General features: G+C 39.9%; 1 protein-coding gene across 1 annotated transcript in view; it reads right to left on the reverse strand.

Annotated features, from left to right (window-relative positions):
• Window positions 1-21209, reverse strand: part of limk1a (LIM domain kinase 1a) — a gene marked incomplete at its 5' end in the record, with an annotated part of 51648 nt that overhangs the window by 5119 nt on the left and 25320 nt on the right. Inside the window, 6 exons of the mRNA XM_083886779.1 lie at window positions 2147-2233; window positions 2468-2654; window positions 3814-4025; window positions 5299-5404; window positions 5644-5853; window positions 8024-8133. Coding sequence (XP_083742905.1) covers window positions 2147-2233; window positions 2468-2654; window positions 3814-4025; window positions 5299-5404; window positions 5644-5853; window positions 8024-8133 — 912 coding nt within the window. The remainder of the gene's footprint in view (window positions 1-2146; window positions 2234-2467; window positions 2655-3813; window positions 4026-5298; window positions 5405-5643; window positions 5854-8023; window positions 8134-21209) is intronic.

The raw sequence follows: 21209 nt of genomic DNA on the forward strand, positions 1-21209 counted from the left end.
GCGGCGGGGTTATGCACGCACATAAATCCGAATTACTACCATTCCAAGTCTCATGATGTCTCAGTTTGAAATTCTTGGTACATTCCATCCAAATCACGAGACGTGGACCACCTGCAAACAACCTGCCAGCTTTATTGTAGTCGAGTTTTATTTTATAGCCTCCTTCTTCTACTGTGGCGTCATCCGTGCCAATTACAAACCAAAGAGTGTTAGTGCAGAATAACAAAGCCCTCACACATACTGTACATCATCACAGTCAAAGGAGAACAGTTTTTATCTTGAGTCAGTGAGTCTAACCTCGACTAAACATCTACTTTAAACTTCTGTATATGAGTCATCCTATGTTATCTTATCAAATTAATGGAAGGTCAGGAGTAAGTTGACACTTTTTTGACGCTTTTTCAAATTTTGTAGGTATTTTTTAAAATAGTTTTTTACTTCATTTATCCAGATATTAAAACCTAACATTTTCAGTAAAAACAACAACAAACAAAACTACAATCTACCGATATCAAAGCAGTGCGCCGGTATAATCAACCAAGGAGTAGTAATAGTAACACATTCACTGCGCACGAATTTCACTTAAAACGTGTCATATCAAGGATTATAGGATATCTCATCTAAACAAATAGCGATAGCAGCTAGCTAACCACTTACGAAAGGAACACCGGGATATTAGCATCGGCTACGACTAGCTAGTAATTCAAAACAAACTTGACTCGTGATATAGAAAAACCGTTGACAATTGAAGAAGACCGCAATAGTACCATTACACGCGACTGTCGTAATTAAAATGCCGAAAATACATTTGTGCGAGTCCATGGCTTGAGGCATCGCTTCCAAAAAGATTTACCGGCCGTCTTTCAAACTTCGCTGACAGGTGACGCGGGGGATGCTGGGAAATTCCTCAAACCCCTCCTTTTCAAGTGCGGTGCTTTGTAAGCTTCATTTCAAGGGCTACGTAGCCCCCTACGGCTTGGCCCTAGCCCTAAAAATCCCCGGCACTTGTGGTTCTCATTTTGCCATGTGAAATTTGAAGTTGATGTACTTAAGAAAGTAACAATGTAAATAGATTATCCAATCCAATCCAACTTTATTTATAAAGCAAAAACAATAACTGAAACAAATACTGTAGAAAATATCAAAACAATTATAAGATTATAGCCAAAGGCAAATTCACATCTTTTGTATGTTCGATGGTCCCTAATAAATAACAACACTAACAATAAGTGACTGTAGATAAATGAAACAAAACATAACAGTAATAACAGACAATTATGCAGATTATGCAGAACTGTGATAGCAGCTTTGATTCACGTATTGTGTTGTGTTCCAGGTTTGAGATGCTCCAAAGGAAAATACAGAAAAGAAGAAAGTGCAATCCTCTCTAGAGCAGGGGTCTCAAACTGGCGGCCCGGGGGCCACATGCGGCCCCCCAATCGATTGCATGCGGCCCCCCACTTAATATCATGTTATAATGAAAACATGGGCCACCTCACCTAGTGTGTCGCTGAGGCACAGCTGCCAGCGAGGTGATAGACTATGTTTACTAGCAATGTTTTTTTATAACAGTAATAATATGACATTTGGTCATAATTATCCCATTATTAAATGTACCATATACAATATTCAATTACAAATACACTTGTTAGGGCCCGAGCCATGAATGGCAGTGGCCGAAACGGCTCCTGGTACAAATTTTAATTACAGTTGTCCACACTATTATTTATGTAATTTAAAACAAATGTCTGTTTTTTATATTAATAAATCAATTTTGCATCATAAATAGTATTATTAAGGTATACGTGTGATGATGCATTATTGTGAACAGTCCGGCCCCCTCTTGACCACAATAGATGTGCATTGGCCCCCAGGTCATTTGAGTTTGAGAGCCCTGCTCTAGAGCCTGCTCTGGTTGAGTTCTTTTTAATATATTCTTGCAGTGAGAGAAACATTTTATAAATCAAAACAGAATCAATGTATTTTATGTAAATACATTATATGATTCAAATTCAAATGTCTCTGTAGATTCTCCTTCACCCATAGCTACAGTTGTAGTTTTAAGTCTCTTGGATTAGACGACATCTTCAAAAAAATCTACAATACTGCATCCTCGATAATGCAACATCTGCTACTGTCCTCTTACCTCTTTCAGGAAAGTTTTCTGTGTCTCGTCATCAAAGCGAATCAACTCCTTCATCACCATCACCTCCCCTGTCTCCCTGTGCGTCACCTGTAACCACACACACACACACACACATTCCAATTCAAGTTGAGCAATCAGCTGGGAAACATGCATCATCACGCAAATATTCACCATAAACATTGATATTTAACCTAGTGCATGTCATTATTATGAGTCCATGATTTGCTCAAACCACCAACCTCCAAAGAGGTATATCACAATACTGCCATCTTCTGGACGTTTTCAGTATGAGTCTAAAGTAGTGTGTCTGCCCTCATTTACCTTAATGGCCTGTCCAAAGCAGCCCTTTCCCAGCACCTCTCCGTGGATGAGGTCCGACGGGCGGAAGATGCGGTGCGTTCGGTTAGAAACGACGCGCAGCGACTCCGATCGGTTGATGTCTTTCCTCTGCGAGATGGGGGACGCTGCGTTGCTCGAGCCTGGAGACTTATCAATGCTGCAGCTCCGTCTGTGAAGAGAAAAGGGAGACGGGCAAGGTGAAAAGCAGAAGAGAAGGAAAGGGACAACAAAGCTGAAGAGGAGAATATTTAAATACTGTTATTTTGCTATGACCATTGACTTTGACTTAATTTTTATTGAGCGCAACAAGAGTAAATGATAAGAATTTGGTGAGAAGAATTTAATATAATCACTTTAAGAAAAACATTTTTCGTAAATCAAATATTGAATATGTAAAATATTAAGTAATAGTAAAAAGTTAAATTACCTCTGTAGCGAACACATTGGAGATAACAAGGTCAAACACACACATGTTTTAGGTGTAAAAATCATAAAGCATCTGCATATGATGGTGTGCTTCCTTGATTTTCAAGTTTTTTGGACTAATTTTAATTTTCACTGATTTATCACGCTACACCAGGCAGGCAGCGGCTCATTAGCAGCAGCTGCGCTGTCTGGAGCAGGGAGGTGGGAGTGAAGAGGCTGTCCTCACGGTGGATGAGACATTTTCACACGGTTCACCGCAGAACATGGTGTTATACTGAAACAACCAAGTCGGTGTCCATTCACCAATACGCGAGCACAAATTTATTTAGCATTAGCATGCTACTATTTTGCGGCCAACTTGGCTAACCTGTTTCCAAAGGTAAGCTAGCGGGGCTACGGTTAGCATTAGCGTAGGGCTAACATAATACAACCACTGTGCAACCTCATTAGGCACAACGCAAATGTTTAAATTTTCGATTAGCATTAGCGTAGCAAGCTGTTGTGATTGACAGTCTTTACGTTCCTTATCATGCATTACCATCACTGAAAAATCTTCTTCAGCTCCCACTATAGGAATACATATTTCCTACGGGCACTGCACTAGTTTAGTCCAATGAAAAATGTGTTGTTTACAGATATAATTAAAAAAGGCTCAATATGTAACATTAAGGGGAGTCTATTGGCAGAAAAGAATAGGTCTTTTTATAAACTTGAGGCAAGAGCCTTGCTTTTCAGTGGCAGCATCTTGTAGCACCGTGTTTCTACAGGAGCTGAGAAGGAAAAACAGCCAATGTTCAATTCTCGCTTTTAAGGGGAAGCAAACAAAGACGAATAACGTCCATTCTGGTACACTCAGGCCACCGTAGTTCCTACACTGGACACTGTGAGTCGTGTTTTCTTACGTGATGACGCGTGATCTGAGGTTGTTGATGTCAGAATTGGGCGGCTGAGTGACGGGCAGGATGGGACTGGGTCCATCAGACAGAGGGAAGGACAGGGGGTCGTGGAGTTGTTCTTCGGCCTCTGAAGAGCCTCCCTCGTGGGCCGGGCTGTGAGGGTCGTGTTCGATGGTGAGCTGCAGCAGACGACTCGTCTCCTGGATCAGCAGGTCGATCTGGAGAGGAGGAGGAGGAGGATTTAAAATCAGAACAGCAGAGTGCTTTCGCCCAGCTGAATAAATAGTCTAATGGATGAAGTAAAGCTTTTTAACCAGCAGCTTGTGTCTGTTTATTCAGTGTTGTGATGAGAAATTCGTTTCTGCTGCTTAATGTCTGCAGGATGAATAAATATTTCATTTCGCTCTTACGACAGAGAAATACAGAGTCTGCTGCAAAACCATTAGCAACACAGGAACTGGACATTAGGGAGATTACAGGCAATTAAATTAAATGAGCTTTTCCTGTAACTGTCCATCTACTGTTGGTGTCTAAAATAAGTATTTTCTCTTTGATAAGCTAAAAATCAACAAGAATATATTATTATTTCACCATTTTCTTTATTGTCTTTGGACCAGTTTCTGTCTTATTTGTATTGTACTTAAATACAAATAATTATTTTATTTAAAAAACTACAAGTAGTCATGCAGCAGTATGTACATTTTATGTCATGGTTTTTGGTATAGTTGTAATAATATGTTTTTAATCACTTTTCCTTACATTTGGTAAGAAACATATATGTCATCATTTTATATCACAGTGAGGATGTATATTTTTGTGATATTTCAAGAATCCTAAATATGATCTTTATGAATCACGAGGACCCGGAATGAAATGGACTTAAACTACTAGGATGAGTATTTTCAAATCACTTACGTACATTTTATGACCTTAATCTTAACAATAATTGGAATTATTCCATTATTGAGTGCTTTCGTCATGCAGTGTACAATAAAATTGTACATAATCCCACCCCTGATTTACTAAAACATTGAGATTGATGATGGGAAAAATGAGTTCTGTATCTTAAAGGTGCCATATGTGAGAATATGGCCAAAAACGGTTACTTCACTCAAATTCAAAATACCAAGGTATTTTAGGTTTTGTTTTCTCCGCCACTGTAGCTCAGACGTAACTGGCAACCCGTGGTTGCTCGGCAGCTGAGACTCTGCTCTGACTGCAATGATTGCTAGATGGCGGTAGGTGGCGCCACATGCTAAAACATGATTTCAAAACATAAACATGATTTGCAGTCTGCAAAATATTTTTTTTAATGCAAATATTTTGACTGTACTGTTGTTGTTGGTGAGTTTAGTTTGTTATATGAACATTATTCCTGAGTCTCTGTGACATATTAGGAGGATTTTATGGCCAGTTGCTTTAGATTTATTACATAATGCACCTTTAAGTCTTACAGTGAAGTATAATATTGACAGTGTGAGTGGTGAATACCTCATCCAGGGGAACATTGTGAATGGGCGTCCCATTGATTTCTAGTATTTTATCTCCGACATGAATGGAATTCTTCACATCTGGGCTGATGCAGTCTGTGTCCACTCTGGATGATGAGGAAGAAGAAGAGCAGGGAGATAATAAATGACAGAGAACCTTTCTGAGGTCATGATTCTTTATCACCGTTATCAGCTCATTTTGAATAACTGTGAGCGAGTTAGAGTTTCCTTTACATTTTAAATTTTCTTTCATCGTCCTTCATTTTTAATCCTCTCAGCCTTTGCTCACACTCTCTTTCTTACTCCCAACACAACATGACATTTTGACAAGGTGAGGCCGACTCACTGTGAGACTCGGACAGTGTGTGCATGATCAGGGTTGAAGCCGTTGGTCGGGCTCAGAGGCTGATCGATGGCCACAGAGAAACCTCGCCCTCTGCGTCCATTGTTGCCCTCGGCCGATGCTGGGATGGACACCAGCGTGACCGTGTGAGGGATTTTGGAGCACGGAGAGTCCGGCACCGGGGTGACGATGTTCTGGTAGTAACAGTGACCGCTTAAAGGAAGAGGAGATACGAGATGAAGGAAAGAAGATGTGAATCCACGTGAGGTTTCGTGGGCTCCACGAGCACCAAAGCAATCGAAAAGAGGAAACGCTGTGTTCTCGTTACGACAGTTTTCACAGCGTCACATGTTGTTGACAGGATGTTGCGTTAGCACTGTGCATTCATTGTTCACAAGTGAAAGTCATCATGATTACTGATAAATCAAGTTCTGTTTCATAAATTATTTATTTTTTTCTCAACAAATGTGACTTTTTACCCTGAAAACACTGAGAATGCTGGGAACTTGACTCCTGAAACAACTTGTGAGGGGATTTATAACTTTAAAACACATTAGTGCTGAGACCTAATCTCAACAAGCTTCATTTTATTGAACACAAAGCAAATAACCATATGAACCTAAAATAGACACATTAGTAGACAATGAAAAAAATTATAATCGTATTATGTGCAAAATCAAACATGACATTTTCAATGAACCTTTTGAATTTATCTTGAAATAACTATAAACTACTGTGTCAGTCACTGATACAACATTAAAAGCCTTATTTTCAGAATGAAAGACCCCGTTTTGTTATAATCCTTATGTTTCAATTATTTTGTTTTTATGATTCTTTGGGCCCATAATCGTAATCAAAACACAAGTTTCGATTAATTGCACACAGGTCTGATCTGGTTTCAGTAACTGGGTTGGGACATCTGCAGATTCAGACACCAGTACTGATGCCAGAGAACTCTTCCTTAATATTTTTGTTGTTGTTGCTGGGATTATGTGTAAGATTACACAGCACTGAAACGGAACAATTTTGTGTCATCTGATATTTAATGTCAAATCTATGATCCAGTTTGTCCTTGACTTTCAGATTTACTTCAGGAACCTTGTTTTTCCGTCACGTCTCCTGGACAAACGTGCATTACTTGCAATACATTATAGTATATGTGATTCATAGGAACATCAGACTACGACTCTACTGCCTAATCTCAGTCAGATCGGGTTGTGGATCCCTGGCATCAGTCAAGGAGCTGATAAGTCACTTACGTCCACATCAACAATGCTGATAATGAATTAAATCTGTCCAATCTCTGAAGTAAGACCTGACAAACTAATGCTGAGCATTAACTTCCTGATTAGAATCCACAGCTTTATTGATGAAGATATTGACACAGAGTCTGCAGTTTATAAGTTAATACACACGATCTGCTCTGAAATAAATCTTCCTTTTCTGTTGAAATCTGTTTGAAAACTTCAGTTTAGAAAAGACCCAATGGTCCAAAATCCCCCCAAAAAACAACTCCTATGTCCACGTTAAAAGTGTCATTGCAACAAGTCCTTTGAAGTCAAAGATTAACTGTATACATTTCAGATTCTGTCAGTTAACAGCAGCGTCTGCTTTGTGGTCTTTGTTGAAGTTCAAAGAGACGTCAGTTGGATTATATTTTGGCAGAAGAGGGAACTAGAAACACAAGGACGAGTTGGACGAGTTGCAGGGAAACGCAACACAAAGCAAAGCAGTGAAAAACTGTATTATCCAGTTAAATTACATTCATTTAAAACAGGTGTATCTCTACAATATGGTTTGATTTTTGACAAGATGAAGATTTTTCCCTTACGGTAATGGACGATAAGGAGGTGTGGCTGAAATTCACAACAGCTAGCTACGCTAATGCTAATCGAAAAGTAAAACGTTTGCGTTGTGCCTAATGAGGTTGCACAGTGTTTATATGATGTTAGCCCTACGCTAATGCTAATCGTAGCCTCGCTAGCTTAACTTTGGAAAAAGATTCGCCAAGTTAGCTGCAAAGTAGTAGCATGCTAATGAAACAAAATATGTGCTCGGGTATTGGTGAATGAACACCTCGTCGTTTCAGTTTAACACCATGTTCTGCGTTGAAACCGTGTGAAAATGTCTCAGTCACCGTGAGGACAATCTCTTCACTCCCACCTCGCCGCTGCCTGCCTGGTGTAGCGTGATAAATCAGTGAAAATTAAAATTCCTCCAAAAAATATGAAAATCAAGGCCATGCTCAACCCATATCCAAAGTCTTAGGACGATCTGACTAACGGTCAGCGAGATATGCCTGTCACAGACACACAGACAAACACAACTTGCTTATAGATAAGATTGCGCTATGATGCCACACTGTGCCGTGATTTAGCCTCACCAGTAGAGCTTGGATCTCTCCACCAGAGCGTATGTGTCTCCATCGCCGATGAACGTCCTGCAGTTCAGACAGCTGAAGCACTCAGGATGATATTTCTGTTCACCTGCGACCTGAAAAAAAACACACACAACCCGTTTTTAGTTTGTTTCAGAGAAACTCACACTGAGTGACAATGCAATGAAAATGTGGTGTTCTTTGTTGTGGAGAGAAAGCACCAGTAAAAGAAGCAAGACCTCCCACCAGTGTTTGTGATGTGACCAGAGCAACATTGAACATGAGGCTTCAATAAGTGCAATGAAAAGTAGGGTGAGGTCTGGTTGCCAAGGGTAATAGTGAATTAGAAGCTGGGGGATTGAGTTTACCGCAGCCAGATCTCTTTCCAGAGCTTAAGGCAGTTTAGAATTAAAAAAAAAACAGAGGGACTTGACTTATGGCTGAACAACAAAGAGGACAATGAGAGTAGATTAATCACACTGGCAGATCTGGAGGGACACATTGGTCCTGCTGAAGGTTTCAGGCCTGGGTGTTCTTCAGACCAACAGGAGGACAGGAAAGATATCTCACTGGTGCTGCTCTTCATTAAATCTGTGTCCTCGCTCACCTTCACATATCAATACTGACCCTTTTAACTCCTTAAGGTACAGGTTTTTGACCCATTGATGCAAATGAGCCACCCACTCAAACACCTAATTGTCCTTATGATTAAACATGAGCTTCACTTAATGCTTTGAGTGACAGAAAGATGTGGAGGGAGCAGCAGGTCCCTGTGACAGCATCTCTCAACTGCACTGATCTGCAATGCTAATTCAGGACTGGCCAACAAACAATAATCAATTCAATGCAAATGTAAAAACCAAAGAGAAAACACACGTACATGCATTATATTTCCTTAGTAATGTAATGATGTTTACAGCCACTAAAATGAGTCGTATAACCAAGTAGTCAATCGACAGAACATGAGTCTGTAATCTGGTGATTGTGGTTATTTCTCAATAGAACTGAAACGATTACTCGATTAAAGGCGCCATATGTAAGAATTTGGCCAAAAACGGTTACTACACTCAAATTTAAAATACAGAGGTCATTTAGGTTTTGTTTTCTCCGCCATTGTAGCTCAGACGTTACTGGCAACCCGTGGTTGCTCTGCAGCTGAGACTCTACTGACCGCAATGATTGGTAGATGGCGGTAGGTGGCGCCACATGCCGAAACATGATTTTGAAACATAAACATGATTTGCAGTCTGCAAATTACTTTTTTTAATGCAAATATTTTGGCAGTACTGTTGTTGTTGGTGAGTTCAGTTTGTTATATGAACATTATTCCTGAGTCTCTGTGACATATTAGGAGGATTTTTATATTTTATATAATCGATTACTAAATCAATCCTCAACTCTTTTGATAACTGATTAATCGTGTTTTTTCATGATTAAAACAAGATTTCTGATCGATTTAGCTTCTTAAATGTGAATATTTTCTGGTTTCTTTGCTCGGGATAACAAAGAAATCATTAAAAGTGAATCCTTTTGGTTTGAGGACAAAACGAGACATTCGGGAACATCGTCATTACCAGGTTTGACAAACACTGATCATTTTTTACATTTCACGGACCAAACGATTAGTCGATTAATCAAGAAAATAATCGACAGATTTATCGATTGTGAAAATAATCTTTAGTTGCAGCACTATTTGTCAAGCAAAAATATGAAACTTTGAATGTTTCCAGCTAATTAATATTTGAGTATTTGATGCATTTCCTTTGTTATTTATGGCAGAAAATATGTTATTCTGCATTGTACATGGCATAAAACAAACAACTTAAAAATATAATTTTTGTTTTCTGACCTATTTAAGAAAAAAACAAATGTTGTTAATCTAAGTACTAGTATTAGTTGCAGCCCTACCATACACACAGATACATTTCACCCAGTGTATTTATTTTGCCATGGATACAGACACAGAGCTCTCGTAGCCCTTACAGCAAAACTAAAGCGTAACAGACATGTGCCTTAATGGCTGATAAAAGCGAAACAAAATGAGGGGAAAAGGGGGGGGAAAAAAATAGAAGAAAGATTCAATAAAATCATTGTTTAAGGCCATGTGTCTGCTGCCCCACCCGCCTGGGCAAAACTACAAGTGCACAAATAAATAAAAGATTAACAGATGCTAAGAGCCGTGAGGCTGCAGGGAGGAAGACACTGTGCCAGCTTATTAATTAACAGCTTTCAACAGAGTAATTAATTCACTGCTTCCAGGTAAATACCAGGAGAAGAACATAAAAATGACAACATTCTGACTTATTTGAGGTTTTTAATTTTTTACAGTTCAAACATGACAAAGGTTTAGTGGCACTAATTTGTAATAACAACAGCAAGCGATCAGCTTTAATTTAAGGCCCGAGAGCGGCCTCCTGTCTTGACTCTGCATGTTGTTTTAATGGCCAAGCTGACAACACAAGATCACAGCAGAGAGGCGTACACACAACAAAGCAGGAGGGGGAAAAAAAAACAGAGATACAGCAGCTGTGTCACGGGCAGAGGAACCAGACAGGCAGCTGTGGGCCTTAATGACCATTTTAATTTCTTTATTTGTGCTCCAAACAGCCTCATAAAAAGAAAGGCATAAACAATTACTGTCAAACATTGCCAGTGAGTGCAAACACAATGGTTCAGAAAGTGAAAAAGAAAAATCAGAGACTTTAATATTTAAATAAATGCACAAATTGGGGGATTTCTTGTATTGTCAGAGCTGAAAGTTTGGCTCTGTGTTTGAGTGAGTGCATGTGTTACGTTGGTGTCGTCCGACAAATGGTCAGGAGAGGAAAAGAGGACAGCTGGAGGGAGATGAAAAGGGCGTGTGGCTGTGCACGACCTGACGCCGTGGCTGCCATTTGCTTGTCATGCAGACAACACACACACGCACATTCTTGTACTTGCTGCATACTGAGGACCGGGCTGCTGACAAAGTGAGGACCAGCATTTCCACTTTATAAATCAACACAATTACAAATATCTACTTCATGAATGACATCTATAAGGAACTACATGGTGCAGTACCATAAGATATCTGCAGGTGGATCCCCAGAGCAAAAAGGGCTGGAAAACATTTTTTTTTTTTTATTATTATTATTTTTTGGTCCAAAATTTTACAAAAATATGTCGACCACAATTTAAAAAAAAAAATTTGACCAAAAGATTTTGGTCCAAAATTTGACCAAAATATTATGGTCCAAATTTTGACCAAAAGTTTTTGGTCCAAAATTTGACAAAAACATCATACTTATACTATGTCGACCAAAATTTTAACAAATCTTTGACAAAAAAATGTTGGTCCAAAATTTGACAAAAAAAATGTTGGTCCAAAATTTGACAAAAAAATTGTCCAAAATTTGACAAAAAAATTGTCCAAAATTTGACAAAAAATAATTTTGGTCCAAAATTTGACAAAAAATATTTTGGTCCAAAATTTGACAAAAAATATTTTGGTCCAAAATTTGACAAAAAATATTTTGGTCCAAAATTTGACAAAAAATATTTTGGTCCAAAATTTGACAAAAAATATTTTGGTCCAAAATTTGACAAAAAATATTTTGGTCCAAAATTTGACAAAAAATAATTTTGGTCCAAAATTTGACAAAAAAATGTTGGACCAAAATTTGACGTCCTACTATCCTATGTCGTCCAAAATTTGAAAAAAAAAATTGTACCCAAAATTTTTGGTCCAAAATTTGACAAAAACGTCATACTATACTGTCGTCCAAAATGTGGAAAAAAAAAATTGACAAATTGAGTATAGCATATAGCATATAGCAACCTAGGGAAGTGATTTCAATGAAAACAAAGTGAGGACCGGCCAAAATGTCCTCACTCCGTAAAGTTTGACCTCACTTTGTTGGTTAAATACCCTCACTGGTCCTCAGTATGCCGCAAGTACAAGAACACACACACACACACACACGCCACTCTGAAAGACAACAGCTGCTGTCCTCAAATTTAGGATATGCTTCCTCTCCAAAGAGTTAACGATAAAGACATAGAGACAGATACATGATGTTACTGTCACTCTTGACAGTGTAACCGCTTTCAAAAGACACAATTCAAGACACTCCACAGCCTCTGGGAGTGCTTTTCTGAATTTGTGCATTAGCTCATCAAGGTCACGATGAATGTGTGGGTCCAGGACTAACTGGGTCATTTCTGTAGAGCAATGGCTGAAAAAGACCTTGGTCTTAGATTACAGTTAAATAAGACATTTAAGTGTCTTTCATATCCAGATTTTTCATCTAAAAACACTTACAGTACTGACACTGAGGCCCAGCTCATGTTACATCCTTCCCTCATTATGCACAGGTCCAATAAAACATCCTCATCTTCACTCCAGCATCCATGGTAGACAATGACTGCTTTGTGTGTTTCTGGCTGCCGAAATGCATCCCAGTGGCACATGACAGAGTTTAGTTTACCCTTGTTTCTAACTCACCAGGTAACATCGTCAGCTCTTTGTGACCTTCTATATCTCCTCTAAAGTCTTCCAGAATACCAGGTTAGGAAGACCAAACCATTATTTAGCCTTTTTCCAGGTTTAACTGGATGCAGTCTCTGGGTCGTTTGATCGCAGAAAAGAAAAGACAAATGGACGTGTGTTTTTTTTTTAAGGATACTTTGCACTTAAGGGTTAAAACCATCGCTCACTGCTCGGTTCTTGATGAATAATTGAAGCCAGTGGTGCTGTGCTCACAGAAAAAAAACTAAAAAAGCAATAATCACCCACAGAGACTGACGTACTGCCATGTCAGGCCCCTTCAGCTTTAGTTGTTTTTAACGATTTACGCGTGTGGCCTTAAAGTTAGAGCTGTAGATTATCATTTTAAGCAACTTGGAGGAATTTATAACTGTGCAGTTGTTTTTCAGACAAGTGTTGGTGGGTTTTGTGACATTTATTCAAACCAGTCACTCAGACTTTTTCCCCCTGAGCTTTGGATCTAGGTCATCAAACCTTTAGATATTATACATTATAATGATGACTGTAAAACATTATGAATTTCTCACGATGTTCTCATTTAGCTGAAAATCTTCTCTGTGGCTCTTTATACGACGGATAAACAGAGACAATGTCTTATCTGTTGATTGGACCTGGTGGCAGATCTGACATCTGCCATAAAGTCATGATAATATGTGGTAGCTTAGCACCTCATAAACTGATGTCTGCCTTCTTAAAACACCTTGTGTGTGTGTGTGTGTATGCAATTGAATATATTTAGGGCCCTGATTCTAAGAACATTCCTAACTGTCAACAACTACTATAACTAAAGGAAATAGTTGATTTTTATATTTGTGCTATATTGAGGAAGACCTCATCATGACCCTGCCTTGACCCTTTACCTTCACATCTATTAACACCACTCAAACCCCCGTGACTTTACTCCACTGTAACTAAATAAGGCACAATTACCTCATATCATCAACGCCGCTCTCTTTGGGGGGAATCTGGCTCTCCTTAACCTCACCTTTGATGCGATGGACTCCTTCACTTCCTCTACTCACAAACTAAGTCCACATGTGAGGACGCCTGCAGAGTCCACAGACAACATGAGGAAAGTGTTCTTTTAAAATGACCTCATAGTAAAAAAAAAGGACACGTGCACATGGCACCTGATACTCCTCAGAGAGAGAGGGAGGGAGGTGGTGGTCTACAATGAGGTCAGAGTCCAGTTAATGTGTCAAAGGGAACTCCTCAATCTTGCATGCTTGCATGACCAAGATGAAGCTCCAAGCTGCAATCAACAAAAAATAATGACATGATGCCGGTTGCCAAAACTCCCTTATAGACTCCCCAGCTCCAGCAGACATCATTTAGTCAAACACAATTAGAGTGAGAGCCTGAGAGAGAGAGACAAGACAGTGAGCCACATTCATGCTCTCTGAATGGAAACCCCCTTCTGCTTCAAACATACAGTACCACAGCATACACACAGGCCTCCGCTTTAGACATGCTATTCTTGTATTCAGTGTCTTCTGTGAGAGTCTTTCGTCCACTATGGTTGATTTACGGTGTGACGTTGAAATTAAAAAAAAAGGAAAATGACACAGTTATCAAACACGGCAGCTGTACGTGGTCGCACGCGTTGACGCTTACGTTTATCTGAGGACGAATGCTCTCTAAAAATAGCCCGCGTGCCATCAGGGTTCATCAGTTTTTCATGATGCTCAGACAGAAAAAGAGGAACAAATCTGTGATTTCCCTTTAGTCACAGTTTTATAATTAAACAGAGAAGAATCTGCAAAAACAAACGGGAAAAGCATTTAAACCATGTAGTCTTTTGGGACCAAGTGCCTCCTCGCCAGCTCGTGTATACATCACCCACAAGACACCGGGAAGCCGGTTCAGCATCATCATCATCATCATCATCACAGGAGAACAGCCTCACCTTCTTATCCCTCTTCCACAGCCTGAGACAGCAGAAGCTCCAGAAAAATAAGTCTCCCACCATGTCAGCAAGAAGCTGGCGTCTCTCCCTGCTGATCTAGCTCATTCCAGTGAAGCAGCCGGTTCACGCTGTTACAACAAAACCCAGGCTGAGAGGCAGAGCTCGGGGTGAAGGGAGTGAGAGAACGAGGGAGGGAGACAGCGAGAGAGACGGAGAGAGAGAGAGAGAGAGAGAGAGAGAGAGAGACCAGCCCACGCCTTTGCAGCTGAGCTCATCCTTGAAACAGTGACACTCCTCCTCACTCCCTCACTCCCTCCCCCTCCCTCCCTGCCTTCCTCTTCTCTCACTTTTGCTATGACCTCATCGTTTCCGGTTAGGCTCCACCCCCCCCTTGCACATGTGCCGACGACTTGAACTGGCCCTCACCCTGCCTCACCCCCCGGTGTCGTCTGTAAATTCCTCTCCCCGTGCTGCAATCACATTTCGAAACCAAGAAAATGTGTCACACTTGCAAAATGTGGATATTTGTTGTGTACTAAATCTTTGTTACAAGTTGAAAATGTGGCATTGTTTTAAGCCTTAAGCCGTAAAATGCTTTGTCTGATCACAATATATTATTGTTACAGTTGAAAATCCTAATTATCTACAGTGTCTATTAGTGTGACAGTGATTTGTGCACAATTAAATTAAATTAAATTAAATTAAATTAAATTAAATTAAATTAAATTAAATTAAATTAAATTAAATTAAATTAAATTGTGAAACTAGGATTATTGCTTCTGTGTTTGTACAAAGCCTGAATACAAAGCCTCAATGTATTCATGAAATATCAGTGTACACGCACACGTGTCTATTAAGTCTTTAAACTGAGGCTTTTGCCATCCTCATTTCACATATTTACAATATGAGATTCAAAAATGCACTTTCCAGGCTGCACTAATTGAACGGCTCTCTCTCGATCTCTTCTGACAAATGAAATTCTACATAAAAGTAATAAAACAGGTCCATGTTCAAAAAGATAATTGAATGGCTTCATATAATGCTGTGTGACCACAAGCTGTTAGCTGCTATTCACAAACATTACTGCTAATGGTGTTTAGGCCTCACTTTGTCCAACAATTACCGCATATACTTGAAATTTAATATTCAACCTTATGGGTAGAATTGGTGGTGGGCACGTAAAAGGCGCATGTCGCCGTTTCCATGACGAAAAAAGACGAGCGTAATGCCATGTTTACGTGACTCCGGATTGTTAAAATGAGTCTCTAAAGTAACGCTAAACTTTAAAAACAGAGGCACACATACGCAGTACACAGGTGCGCTGGTTATTTGTAGCGCTGCTCTTTTCATTTAATAAACAGACCGCTCCAGTTTGTCTGTAGGCGCGCTAACTGGCTAAAGGAGCTAATGCAGCTAACGGAGCTAACTGCTAAACGGTGCCTGGACTCCTGTGTCACGGCACGCGAACATGACGTCACGCGTGTCTCGTGTGTTTTCCGGTCAGTCGTCATGGAAACCGTGTTGTGCGTTAACGCGCGTTAACCTAGTGCCCACCTCTAGGTAGAATATTCAATTTCTGCCAAATCAACCAAACAAAAACGCACCCAAAAGTTGCACACTGGAGCTTTAAAGCTTCAAACACTGATAGGGAAGCTGTGAAAGTTGGAAATAATTTCATTAAATGTAGTTTTTTGAGCTTTATATTCACAACCCTAGCACAAAGTACACAGCAGATAAACAACTCAACTGTATCTAAAAATATAAATCAAAACCACAAGCTGAGTTTATGTTGGAAGTCACTCACTCGTGCGACTTGAGGGACTTCCCTCCAGAGGCCGCTGCTCTCGTCAGTGTTTCCACTCAAGCAAAACAAGTTTCCACAAACCCCATTAGAGCAAATAGTCATCCAGCTGAAGTGTCCTCGAGCAAGGACACTTGAGCAAGGACACTTCAGAGGCTCCTTCGTCCGTGTGTGACCCTGATATATCTGACGCAACTTTGAGAGCACGCCCTGCTCTCAAACATTGTGCAAAACAAATGTTTGAGTGCTGTGTTCAGACTCAGCTGATCCAGTTGCTAATAAAACAAAGCATAAAATGAACAACCTGGTCTCAACAAATAACATTTCCCAACATTTATCACACATGTGTCCTCACTCAGTTTAACAATCACCGGGCGTTTACAGAAACAACCGAGCTGATTCTCACCACTGGGAGTTGATGAACTAAATCTGGGATTTTTTCCATTGGTTTGGCAGCAAAAACGCCAAAACATCCCGATTTCTCAATACTTCGCCACATATAGGACTCATAGAATATGACACATATGCAAAGACGCCACTGAAGCTAACACGCTGTCTCTGCTGCTGGCTAAAAGGTTAGATTACAAAAATAATCCAGTTAAGCCTCTTTTTTTTTTAAATTTGAATTTTTTATTTGTGTGTATTTAACCTACATAAAGACCACGGGTGGAAATGAGCATGTGCTGTCCCCGAATGAACCCTTAGAATAATAATCAACTACTGCTATTAATAAAAATCTTATCTCAATACATTTTCAGTGGAAAAAAATGCCCTGGAATCTTTGAATGTATTCATTAATTTATACAATGTCAGGTCTGATGTTTGCTTTATTTAATTTGATCAACATGGTAAAAACAACGAGGTGAGGTCTACTACTTTAAAAACAGGGTCAGTAATGGATGAGCTGAGGGGAAGCACATGTTTTAATGTTCTCAACACATGATTTGAATTTTAGCGAGGGTGCATATGGTGTCAAAAAAAAAGAAACTTCCAGTGATGCAGGGGTACTTTTCATTTCAGGGAAACTTCTTAGATTTCACACTCACATGCCACATGCACACTGTTTGTGTGCATGTGGCAATCGTTAAATAAAACAGAAACAAAGAAAGCACCCAGGAATTTTAACATAACAAGTCAGACTCTCTCTCATTTTAAACCAGCACAACCAACCAAACAGTTGTCAATCACACTGGAGTCCACTCACATGTGCCAAAAGACTATAATCTAATCTAAATACTAACATATTTTACAAATTCAAAACCGTGTTCTATTTAACACGTTTTTCCATAGACTTCCATTCAAACCAGTGAAGTCGCCACCTAGTGACAATTCAATATATACTTATTTTAAATCACATTAATTGGTCCATTTTTATATAGGTTTTGTAGTAAAAACAAGAATATTAGGGCCTAGTGGACAAACATGTTGATGATTATGGGATATTTCATCATTACCCACCCTGTACACCTGTCATTCTCACACTTTTACGACCCATTTTGTATCTCAATCAGGTCAATAAGAGTTAATAATCCTCTAAACCATGTACTACTCATCCATGAATCAATCTTTATCAAGTATCTCTAAAACCACGATGCTCTTGTCTGGGATCAAATGTCATTCAATGTTAATCATTTCAACAAATTTAACCTAAACCATTATTTAGTCAAAGCAATAATTAACACTTATCGTATGGCTGTTTGTCACTGAACTGATAAAGAGTCTAAAGTTGTGAAGGAGTGTGACGAGCAGCCTGACAACAGAGATAACGCAAAGGAAAACTCTGGACATCTAAATGCAAACAGGCTGACGTTTGGCCTCGCTGCCATGACATGCTATAGTGATGGTGGAGATGGTGGAGATGGTGGAGATAGTGAAGATAGTGAAGATAGTGGAGGTGGTGGAGATGGTGGACATGGCGGAGATAGTGGAGATAGTGGAGATGGTGCGGATGGTGGAGATTGTGAAGATAGTGAAGATAGTGGAGATGGTGGAGATAGTGGAGCTGGTGGAGATAGTGAAGATAGTGGAGATAGTGAAGATAGTGGAGATGGTGGAGATGGTGGAGATGGTGGAGATAGTGAAGATAGTGGAGGTGGTGGAGATAGTGGAGCTGGTGGAGATAGTGAAGATAGTGAAGATAGTGGAGATAGTGGAGCTGGAAGAGATAGTGAAGATAGTGAAGATAGTGGAGGTGGTGGAGATGGTGGAGAGTGTGGAGATGGTGGTGATGGTGGAGATGGTGGAGATGGTGGAGATAGCGGAGATAGTGGAGATGGCTAAGATCACTGCACATCCGTCTGTCTGTAGAGCTACAGACTGAGGCAGCGATTGGAGAGGAAATCTTTAAATTACAGTGGGTAACTCTCTGTTCGGTGCATAAATCATTCCCAGTGTCGGAAGCAAATAACGCACTAACATCCTCTGACTGAATTATTACCAGTTTACTCAAGACCGATGCTGCTGATGTAGCCACACACACACACACACACATAATTCCTAGAGTGTATTATTAGATGATATTGTCATTCTGGTCAGCCTTGACCATCTGCTCCACAGGGAGATTGAGCTGCTGCCGTCTGGACGCTGAATCAGGTCACCTTTAAGGAGGAATGAAAGACTTCATGTCTCCTTTATTTCAATGGAAATCAATAGTGTTTCTGTCTTTTTAGTGCTCTGTGCACTGTCTTGTTCTTGCCCTGGGTATGAACTTCCAGTCCTGGTTTTTATTGTTGCTGTTTTTCGATGTTTTTTTCATCATGTGAACCCACGCTGGCCTCACTACAAATTCTCCCCCTGGGGACAATGAAGTTTGTCCTGTTTGCGCTACATGGAGTGGAAGAGATCGTACTCGGAACAATGGCCCCGACTACAGGACGGCTACAGTTACTGGGAAAACTAAACACTGGGGAATTTGAAAATCTTGCAGTTCGATGCTGACTGAGCGAAATCTATCCTCCTGAAGAGATGTGAAAGAATACATTGAGTTTTTGATAGTGTTTGATAGTAAGATAGATAGCTTAAGTGATGAAACAAAGTATTGTGAATGATGCAAATTCTCTCCTAAACCGCACAGACACCAGCAGAACTCTGCAGGAGTTCAGTGTGCTTGCTTCTTCTATTTCTTGGGCGAGGCAGACAGATATAGAATATTTCAACCGTCTGACTGACCATCTTGGCAAGAGAGCCCGACTGGAGGACTGATCTTAAATTTACTTAAGTGAAACCGCAGGGATGGTCAATCACTGTAAACGGAGCAATAAACCAGACAAGGACACAGAAGAGGAGAGAGACGGTGCAGCAACATCTCCACCCAATTCACTCTGAGTCACCTACATGTTTCATTACTGAGATGACACTGCAAAGGGCAAGCAGTCAGGAAGCACACACGGACGCACACCACACACACACACAGGGTCGAGTCATGAATCATTTCTGCCCACCGTGACCATGAAGCATGAGTCCTGCACAATCTGACCTATCAGAGAAGCCAGAGTGGGTTCAACGCATGGACTCACACACTCTCACACAGGTTTGCACAGCTATGTTTTGTTAGAACAATGCATGAACTATACAAAACATTACCCCTGACCTTAACTATAACCAGTTACCTAACCATGAGTAAAATCCTAGCCCTGACCTCAACCAGTTCCTCAGAAATGAGGATTCTGTTTAATTAGGACCAGGTTTTGTTCTCAGTGATTATGAGTATTTAGAGTAGACACACAGCTTTGGGTGCCAAAGAGCTGTTAATCCTCTTAAGTGGCCACAAAACAACCTGATTAAGAAATAATTAAAATGGAAATTAAAAACACAAATATTTCACAAGATTGACATTGTGTGTTTAACAGGAATGAAATCATCAAAGTGATAGAATTTAAGTTAAATTCCGACCCAATAAGCACTTACAGGTCCAGTATATAACATTTACTAGGAGGACTTATTGGCAGACAGAATAAATATTGCTAATAAGTTTGTTTACAGATGTGTATAACCGCTTTAAAACAAATATAATTTGAGTTTGGTACCCTTAGAATGTTTTATGTAATTTAGGCAAGGGTCTGGATTTACCAGGCATAGTGTGTGTTAGTTTGAAATAATGGACGATTAAAGGTGCCATATGTAAGAATGTGGCCAAAAACAGTTGCTACATTCAAATTCAAAATACTGGGGTCTTTTAGATTTTCTGACGTAACTGGCAACCCGTGGTTGCTCGGCAGCTGAGACTCTACTGACTGCAATGATTGGTAGTCGGCGGTAGGTGGCGCCACATGCCGAAACATGATTTCAAAACATAAACATGTTTTGCAGTCTGCAAAAGACCTTTTTTTAATGCAAATATTTTGGCTGTACTGCTGTTGTTGGTGAGTTCAGTTTGTTATGTGAACATTATTCGTGAGACTCTGTGACACATTAGGAGGATTTTATGGCCGGTTGCTTTAGATTTATTAAATAATGCACCTTTAATACGCAAAAGAAGAAAAACAACGTCTTTTCTGGTATGTAAAGGGACACCGTAGTTCCCTAACATGCCTGGGAATGGGTCCTCGATTTGTTACAATGTGTAATTTGTAAACTATTAGTAAGACAATGGACCTTTAAACTGTTCACTGTCACAGACGGACACCTCTTAACTTAGATTAACGGCTACTTTTATGTGTATCTGTGTTTCATGTAAAGTAGACATACAGGTGGCGGTAGATTTCCTCACACAGCTGACACATACATAGTTTTCATATCGTCTGCTGCCACAGCTGATAATTCTAATTATATCTCACAAGTGTACACTGTCAGGATTACCAGAACCGATGCTGCGTCACCACGTTCCAGTGGTGAATGAGGAAGGAAGAGGAATGTGGGCTTCATATGATAAGATGTTGTTAAATATGGGTCAATGCTATACACACACACACACACACAGTGTAATTCTAAATTCATCATCATCTACTTTACGCTCTGGCAA

Source organism: Microchirus variegatus (assembly GCF_963457635.1).
Source record: "Microchirus variegatus genome assembly, chromosome: 3".
Classification (NCBI taxonomy): Eukaryota; Metazoa; Chordata; class Actinopteri; order Pleuronectiformes; family Soleidae; genus Microchirus; species Microchirus variegatus.